General features: G+C 40.2%; 1 protein-coding gene across 5 annotated transcripts in view; it reads right to left on the bottom strand.

Annotated features, from left to right (window-relative positions):
• Nucleotides 1-10,002, bottom strand: part of MAPKAP1 (mitogen-activated protein kinase associated protein 1) — a 162,728-nt gene that overhangs the window by 98,789 nt on the left and 53,937 nt on the right. For all 5 annotated transcript variants that reach the window (XM_006768560.2, XM_015567077.1, XM_015567076.1 and 2 more), the window contains exon 4: nucleotides 7,828-8,004. In XM_006768560.2, the coding sequence (XP_006768623.1) occupies nucleotides 7,828-8,004 (177 nt within the window). The remainder of the gene's footprint in view (nucleotides 1-7,827; nucleotides 8,005-10,002) is intronic.

Here is a 10,002-nt window from a genome sequence, read left to right as displayed (position 1 = left end):
ACAACTGTCAGGAGGATAAAACGGTCAATGAATGCCAAGCACCTGGCACCAAGGCTGGCAAACAGTAAAGGAGTTTATAAATGTTCGTTTTCTTATGTTCCCCTTGTCCCAAGTCACCACTCCAAGAGAAGAGGCCCACTTGTTCCCTCTCCCCTAACCCCTCAGGAGAGATTGCGTATTTGGGAGGATGGATCTGAACCCTCACAGTTTTGTGTTGTTGTTTTCTTGTCTATTTATTTTTTAGTTGATTTTAGGGAGTGGGAGAGAGAAACATGGATCATTTGCCTCCTGCATGCCTCAACCTGGGTATGTGCCCTGACTGGAAATCGAACCCGTGACCTTTCAGTGTATGGATGACACTCCAACCAACGGAGCCACACAGGCCAGGGAAACCCTTACAGCTTTTTAATCGGCAACACAGGGCCATTACAATGTGCAATTTGCTGGGCATGGTGGCAATATGCAGGGCACTATCAGCAAGCAGCCTCTCTCTGGCCCGGGCATCAAACCCTCCTTGAAGCTCAAAGGAGAGCAAGCACTCTAGGCTCCATTGTCAAGGTGTTCCTTTTTGAGAGAGGAAACGAGAAGCAGGCGTGTTCCACCTCAGCTTAACTCACTGGCTTTGGATGGGGATGATGGAAGTAAAAATCATGGTGGTACTGCAGAGAAATTCAATGGGACTAAGAGCCTTTTGATCTGAAAAGCGCAAGATATTATTCAACAGTTATAACAATAATAGCAGCAGCTACTACCTGTTGAACAATTACTATGTGCCAGATGCTGATTAAGCTTTAAAAATCTACATTAACTAATGCAGATTTTACTATTATTATATCCATTTTATAAAAACTAAGTCTGGAGGCATTAGGAAATTTACCTGTGGTCACTCATCTATTAAAGACCCTATTTTGGACTCAGAAATCAACAATATGATTCCCAACCCAACTAGCACAGTCCAGTGGGAGAGAAAAAGAAGCAAACCAAGAATTATAGTTCTGTGTAATGAGCACAAAGATGGAAGCCAGCCCAGAGAAGTGGGAAAGCACAGGGGCACTTAACCCAGCGGGTAGAGGTGAGGGGGTCAGAGAAGCTTCTTAGTGGAGAGGTCTCAAAACACAGTCATCATTTAGCTCTACGCCATGCTCAGAAAGATGGTTTACCAGGAGGCAGTGAAGTAAGCTCTACAACAGAGCCTGCTATGGAGTCCTAGCTCTGCCTTCCTTAGGTAAATGATATAATCTCTCTAACTTTCAGTCTCCTCATCTATAAAATATATTAATTTTAGACTGTAAGGCTAGTGTGAGGGCTAAATACTTCTAAAGTAGCTAACACGATACCTGTATATAAAAAATGCTTACTAAGCAAGTTAATAAAATAACTACGGGCTCTTCTTTATATGTACGAAGAAGTGATATATAGTGATGAGACAATGACAGTAGTCAACATTTACTGAGGGCGTGCTTTGTTCATTTAATCTTCCCAGAAAAAGCAGGTGCTGTTATCAGTCCCATTTTATTATAAAGGAGGAATTAAGGTTTCGTAAGGTTAGGACCCTTGCCTGGAGTTACACAGCTAATCAGTAGAGGAGTCAGGACTTGGACCCAGGTCAGCCAGACTCCAAAGCTTTGGTTTTAAACCTCCCTGCAGCCCAGAAGGCAGTCCTGGGGGCTTGGGAAGAAGAGACTTCCAGGAAGCATATCCTCCAGCTCAGAACCACTGAGCAATCTATGGAAAAGTTCAACTTCCCTGTAACAAGTTCAATTTGATTATAAATGTCCCAACTCTGGACTAACCCTGTGACTTATAAGGTCCCTACTGAAAAGCCCTTGGAGAATGCCATGGTTTTACGAGCCAGTGTCAGTTTGTGGAAGTGGGAAAAGGTTGCCAAGAGTAGCATTCGATTCTCCAGTCCTAACCAGTTCATAACAGAGATGAAGACACACCCCTCTAGCTCCCAGCCTGCTCTGGTCCCAATTCCATGCATGTTCATTCTCTAGGACTTCAAGGCAGAAAATGAAAATATATGAGCAAGAGAAAGCTTTGCAATAACTGTAGCATGCCTGCTTTAAAGCAAGCCCACTGGGTATTACTTTATCCATAAAGAGAGTTTACACTAGTGCGAATGCCACATTTTGTTTCCCCTCGCAATGACAAATTTTTTTTAAAGATCAAAGCGTATTGTATGAGTATGCGATGTTTGACATTGGATAAAGTACTCTTTTTCAAAACAGACATTTTCCAAAAACATAACTCGCTAGACTAATGGGCAGTGAGAAGCCAAAATGACTGCCCTCCGCCTTCTCCTTGTGTATCTTTGCCAGAGTCCTTGGGACTTGCCAAATCCGGTCATGCCTGCTTAGCTTGCTCGACTGATTGTGCCAGAAAAGAAAATAAGACACAGATGTATTTGAGCTCTTTGAGATGCCAGTAAGAGAGACAGCTAATGGCTTCATTTCGACCCTCCCCTTCCAGCTGGGCACAGGTGGGGGATAATGAGGTCCCTCTCCCTAATCAAACTCAATTATTTACTACTCTATATAACCGCAAAGACATTCACATTCAGTTCAGAATATAAAACACACCGTGGGCTACTTCCAACCACTGCCACTGGGTATTTATAACAAACTCAAGTGGCTAACAGTTTGCCTTGGCAGGAGTTTAAGTGTATAAAGTTTTGCAAACTGTTTCTGTTCAAATATGTCCTGCTGACATGGGGTCCCAGGCGGGGTTCCATAACTGTCAGGTCAGTGAACTGCATAACATCTGAGAATGTATTCACCATGCAGTGCAGACAGGTTCTGGAAATCAAACGCTTCGTTCTATCGCAACCTTCTGAGAAGCATCACACTTTTTTCAACAGCAAGACTGACATTGTATTAATAAACATTACAAGTCACTAGCCTGACATGTACATAGCAGCAGCTGACAGACTCCAACATAAGCTGAGGGGAGAACAGAGGAAATCAAAATGAGACATAGTAACCAAACATGGCCAAAGGGGTTGGATCATAAAACAAATCACATTAATGTCAGAAATGTGAGCCCTAAACTTTTAAGATATATAGCAACTAAAGCAACAATCTGGTATAATGTTTGGAAACCAAAGTAAGATGATGGCTATCTGAAATGTGTGCTTTTATTGGAGGAACAGAGTGAATCCTGGCACACTATCAGCAGACAGACATTCCAGCGAGTAAAACATACACATTTAGCTTGTCTGACCTTTAAATTCTTAGAAGTATGTAATTAATGCTTTCCATCTTTATTACTTGCTCCAATATTTCTGCCACTTTAAAGAGACAAAGAAAAATCTTTTCTTTTCTCTAGACAGTAGCTGTTGCCAAAAAGAGAATCAAGTCAGATTTACAAATACAAAATTAAACAGGCTGCATATGCTCATTTCCATACACGAGGACAATCTGGACAATGAAAATGTTTGCTAATACAACAGAATGAAAAGAAACAATACACAGTTGGTCCTCTATGACGGGAGAAAATAATAAATAACTAGGAAAATTTATACCCATGCTGTCAGGCCTGGTTACAAAGAATACAGGCATCTCTCTCTTTTTTAAATTCTTCATGCTATTTTAGCTCTGACCCTTACTGAACTGGATGACCTTGCGTAAGTAACTACCTGTCTGTGATCTGCAGCTTATAGAGATGCTCCTTGACTTATGATGGCGTTACATCCCTATAAACCTCTCGTAAGTTGCAAACATCATAAGTTGAAAATGCATTTAAATTTTTTTGTATTTATTTATTGATGTTAGAGAGAGAGGAAGAGAGAGAGAGAAACATCGATTTTCTGTTCCACTTATCTATGCATTCACTGACTGTATTCTGTATGTGCCCTGGCAGGAGATCAAACGCACTATCTTGGTATCAGGGGGACACTCTAACCAACTGAGCTACCCAGCCAGGGCTGAAAATGCATTTAATGCACCTAACCTACCGCACATCTGAGCTTAGCTTAGGCTAACTCAGAACAGAATATTAAAAAAATCCAGGTAACACAGTATATTATAGAGTATTAGTTGTTTACTCTTGTGAGCCCGTGCGCAAGTGGGAGCTCCAGTTCACTGTTGCTGCCCAATATCATGAGAGGCTATCATACTGTACACCAGTAGCCTGGGAAAAGATCCGAATTCAAAATTTGAAGTATGGTTTCTACTGGATATGTACTGAATGTATGCTGCTTTCACACCATCATAAAGTCAAAAAAATCTTTTTAAAAAAATGTTTTTAATGGTTTCAAAGAGAGGAAGGGAGAAGGAGAGAGAGACAGAAACATCAATGATAAGAGAGAATCACCCATCGGCTGCCTTCTGCACGCCCCCTGCTGGGGTTCAGCCTGCAACCTGGGCATGTGCCCTGACTAGGAATTGAACTACGACCTCCTGGTTCATAGGTTGATCTCAACCACTAAGCCACACCAGCCAGGTAGTCAAAAAATCTTAAGTGGAATCATCATAAACCAGGGACCCTCTGTATACACGTTAAAAAAAAAAAAGAGGTGCTTATAAGCAATAAATCAGATAATGGCTACTGGGGTTACAGAATCATGTGTGTGCGCAAAAATACTAATTTTCTTCTTTTGGTTTTCTTTTATTTTGTTCTCTCCAGACCACAAAGCAGATCACATAAAAGTAGAGAGGCTTCAAACTAATGATACCCTTTTGTAACGGTCTGGTCATTTGGGTTGTACTGGAGATCAAGTCAAGAAGTTACAGTAAAACTACCCACCCTTTTGAAAACCCCTCATACAGGAAAGAGCAAGGAACCTAGGACTCCCCTCTTTAAAAGGGATCTGAGCTTCCCCTTTATGCAGAGCCAGAGATGCCAAGGCAGCCTCTGGGAGCCCTCTGGGCCACACTGCCCGAGGCAGCCCGGTTCTTGTGCTACCACCGCCTGCCCACTCAGTGGTCCCTTTCCGAAAGAGCAAAATCTTAATTGGATTCTATTTGCTCTGCAGTCTTAGTTAGAACAGTTCCTTTCCCATGTCCATCTGATATAATAAACGTTTTAAGTAAAACATATACATATGAGGGCTGTTTAATTGCTCTTACTGACTTCTGACCTAGGGGGATTCTGTCCATTTTATTGGTTTTGACTTTTCTTCCCGTAAAGCTCAGAGTAGCTGGCAGTCAGCAATCGAGGGACGCCTGTTTATATACTTCCTGCCCCTTTTCCACTGGGAGAAAGATGCAAGGAGGAAGGGGGGAAATGAAGAGAAGGAGCAATGGCTTCACTTATTTTGCTGGGACTTCACTCTCTGAAAGGTTGGACACATCCTTGGAGACTCCTGAAGGTTTGCTCTGTCCTGCATTTGCGGGAGAAAAATTTCTAACTTAGACTATAGGCCAGAAAGGTGAATGGGAGGTTGATGAATCAATAAAATATACACAGGGCAAATGGTCAGTAATCTGCACTACTTCCTCAGACAACTGAGAAAAAGAAACAAAATTCAGTGACACTTTTGTTCTAAATGCTCACATATAAAGATTCTGCTTTACCTCGTGTTTTCAGAAACACTCCAGACATGTGGAATAAGCTCTCCCGAACTTTAAAAATAGAAAAAGGATTGATTCAGTCTGAATGTTTGGGAGTGAAAGTACAGGAATGGAAGTAATTCGGGGGGGGGGGGAGGGGAGTATTAAGTTTAAAGCAGTTATTGTTATTCTCTGCCTTTTCCCCACTCCCTCCATTCCCAGGAAGGTGGGTTCATAGTAAAACACTTCTATCCATTCCACTCCCAACCCTACTCTACTAAAAATCACTGATTTGAAAGCTATTGTTTTAAAAAGGACTTTCAGTTTAAAACACTACTATGATCATATGTAACATCTATGTGTAAAAATTATGTGTTAATGAGAACACTTCTTTCATGTAATCAATAGGTAATATCAATGCAAGGAAAACTATTGAAATACCACTGTATACGTCTTTTAAAGTAAAAAGAAAAATCTTCTAATGAAACCTTGTGATGTAAGGCTCACATTGCACTGTAAATTGACACAAAGTGAGAGTCTAGAGATGTTTCTACTCTGACCAATAATCCTACTAACAAAAAAATTATCCTAAGGAAGTTATTCAACAGAAAGAAAATAGATATAAACAAGGACTATCATAGAATCACTTAAAAGCAAAACAAGAAAACAATCTAAACATCCTATGACAGGCATCCACTGCATCCATTTCTGTTGTCATGCTCATCACATACTAATGATTTGACAACTATCTTCCCAATAGAGCATAAGCTCCATGAGCACAGGGGTTGTCTATGTCTAGATCCTTGATACATAATAAATGTAGGATGCAGGAATTAAGAACAGATATGGAAAAATTTGCAATATAATGTGAAGTAAAAATAACTATATCTATATCTATATCTATCTATCTATCTATCTATCTATATGCTAGAACTGAAACTGTATGTATATACACATGAAAATGACTGTACAAAAATGAAAGTAGTTATATTGGGATAAGGAATCATTAGAGAGCTTTTAAATTACTTTAAATATTCTTTAAGGTTGTTGTTTTAGTGCCTCTGAAAAGTAAAAAGAAGGAACACATTTGCTGTTATATACACTCAACATGACTTCATCGTAGAAATGAAATGGCAATTATAAAAGCTTGAAGCGTCACCCCAGCTCACCCACAGGAACCCAGGTATCCATTTTTTGCTCAAGGATAGAAAGACACAAAATACTCATATATCATAGCTAGCATAACCCTATTTTTAGTAAAATCCTGAAACAAAGGCAATATGTTTTAAAGAGACAGGGAGAACAGTCCTCTAAAGCACTCTTTTGAAGAGTGAATTTGCTGGTTACTAACAGCAGGGGGTGCCAAAGGGATCGCTATTGTTCCCAGGAGATGGCCAGGAGCAGGACTGTCGCCACCTTGGCTAAAAGCTTAAGCTGCGCTGAGAAAATACTGCTGGTTTTCCCCTAACAATGGGGGCCTATGGGTAAAACTCAGGTGCTCTGTAGACTTGAATGAATAAAAATTACATTCTTATTTTCACTAGCTATTTAGCATTTTCTTGAATTATAGTCAACAAATCACAATGTTTTTAGCAGTGCTGGTGAGTTGTCATGAACAGAAATAGATATAATGATAGCACACTCCAGTTGGTGCAGATGTCTCCAATATCACAATCACTCCCTTTGAAACCAAATTTCAGGAGTTACCAGATCTTGTTACTCAATGTATTAACTACACCATACATATTATTATTCTATCACAAATTTAACAGTTTGATACCTTTAAATACAAGAAATCCTTGTGTAGTCACGTGAACGTTATTTTCTGCGTTTACAAACACTTTTCTGAGAAGGGCTTTTATCGGCTCTACCAGACTGCCAAAGGCACAGGCAGGCAGGGTAAGAGCCTCTGCTCAGCCTAAAGGAAGGCAACCAAGAGGAAACATCAAAATGGATCTGAACAAAGTTGGCAAGAATAGGGAGTATGTTAAGCCACAAGAGAGAAGTGGCTGTGATGCACATTTTCATTCAATTGGAAGAGAATTTTTTGCCTCACAGGCTCCAAAGTGCCCCAATCTGTCCAGAGGCCTAGTTCATGGGTGGGACATTCAGAGATCGACTTAATACAATTTGCTACTACAGAGCAGTCTGTATTTAATGTAGGTGCAGAGGCATGAAATACAATGTGAATGTTGTCCCAGCATCTCGCTGGAAGTAATAATTACCTGTGGCCTCTCCAGATACCAAATATTCATTTAATGAACAAAATCAAATCCAGAATTACACCAAAGGCAGAGATGAGATACTGAGATAAGCAAACAGAGTCAATACTCACATTCGAACAAAGAGTGACTCTTTGGATGTCAGACCAGGAGATGAATACTTTTCAACCAGGGCCAACGTACTGAAGCCAAACTTATGAATGGGCTCATTGGAATCCAGTGGGGGGAAATCTGTGTCAACCTCCCCATCATCCTCAGCAATATGCAGGCAGTAGGCACTGACATTCTCACTGAAAGGAAAACCAAAAAGGTGAGTGAAAACCAAGCTGAAAAAGGGACTCGGCGACCAGAGGCCCTGATGTACAGCAAGCAAACTGGGGAAACTGCTGTCCTTTACCCCGAAGCCTGCAGTTATATTCAGATCCCCCAAATCCCACCTCATTTGATAAGGAGGAAATACATGGCAGTGCAAAGGGGGGAAAACCAATGTGAAACAAGAGCCTTTACATTCTCTGTTCTTCCAACAAATACTACTGAGCACTTGTAAATTAGACACAGAACCCCTTAGATCAAAGGTGAGAGTTAGCAACAGTCCTCAAGGAAGCTTACAATATAGCGGGGGTGGGAGGGGTGTGTGTGTGGGGGAATAATCACTATATTAGCTATAATACAATTGTAAATAAAATAAGTATCATAAAAGAGATACACAAAACTATAAAAGAAAAAGTGATCTGGGGGAAATCGGGGGACTTTGATTTATGGTCAGGATTAAGAAAATATCTGCTCTAGCTCAAGAAGGAACAAAGACAATCAATACAGTTCTCCCTTCTCTGAAGAAAATCAGCCTCACTTGGCAGGACCTGATTCCAAACACCGAGGATACTTAACAGAGGAAAGCAAATGACCTGATTTATCCTGACCAACTGCTTATGGACTTTTCTCACTTCCCTAGAATGCCCTGTCAGGAATCCCAGTTTCTAGCCTCTCCCAGTTTGTAATCAACACACATCTCTTTCTCCTTCTTTGGGGAATTAAAAAGTCAATTTGCTGGAAAAGGGTGGGAAACTCTATCAACATAAAGACAATTTAAAACTGAGATAAACTTAAAACACTTTAGATACCCTGCTCCAAAGTTGAATTGTGAAACTGCAAATCTGCTAGTATTCAGAAGCATGAACCTAATAGTTCGAAAGGCAGTGGGTTTCTAAATTCTGCAGCTTAAATTTGGAGTTTTAATTATATGATTGATGCTTAAATTAATTAATTGCAAAGTGTATGCTAATTGTTTAATTGGTTGCTTGATCTATATAGATCATTTTTTGAATTAAATGAGTTGATTTACAAAGTTTATTGATTGGATGTGACAATGAATTATTTCACTGACTACCTGATTTGCAATTTTCCCAATTAATTCACAAATCTTTTGCCGCAATTCTGCTTACTGAGAGAGAGCCTACTTCAAGTGATCTATACTCAGTCTGTCAGGATTAAGAGATATTTGTTATATAAAACAGGTAATAAGGACAGATTAAAATTAATGGGAACTGTAAATCTGCTAAATGGATGGATAACAAGAAAGTAATCTGGCTATGTTTGTCACTATAAATTTCCTGTATTTGCAATGCTCTTAATTTAAAATTCATCTCTGAATGGTATGGGAAACTTACAGATCTTCGCAAGAGGCTAACAAACACAAAACATGTGCAGAAGCAGAAGAAAGCCATTCAGGTGAAGAAAATGTCCTGGTGGAGGACCTATGAGCTTTGTGTCCAGGAAGACTTGAGTTCAACCCTAGCTCCATCGCTCATGGGCTCTGTGGTTTCAGAGAATAAGCTTCACCTCCTTGAGTTTTAGTTTCGACTCCTATAAAAAGGGTATAATCGCCTAACTCAGGGGTGGTTGTGAGGATTAGATGAGATAATATATAGTGCTGAGCACAGAAGAGAGGTAAAAAAAAAAAAAGGAATGATAACAATAAAAAGTCAGATGGAAAATAACTTTGACAGTAATGTCAGTCCTTAAAGATAAACTGTGTGGATGGATATTAGCCAGAAAACAACAATGAAACTGTGTCCCATGTGCACACATCTGTAGCCGGAGTTAACATGTCCACTGTGCTCCAGCCTTGGGGCCACTGAGCCTCCGGGATTTTATGACCAGGGCAGACACTGATGAAGCAAGCAATGGACAGCACAGATTATTTATTGCCGTGTAAATTATCCTGAGGAATGCCTGTGATTCCCCGGCATCACAGAGGTTTCAAGGGCAAATAATAAGCCTATTGATCT

This window comes from Myotis davidii, unplaced genomic scaffold (assembly GCF_000327345.1).
Source record: "Myotis davidii unplaced genomic scaffold, ASM32734v1 scaffold142, whole genome shotgun sequence".
NCBI classification, from domain to species: Eukaryota; Metazoa; Chordata; class Mammalia; order Chiroptera; family Vespertilionidae; genus Myotis; species Myotis davidii.
This window is presented reverse-complemented; position numbering and strand designations above follow the sequence as displayed.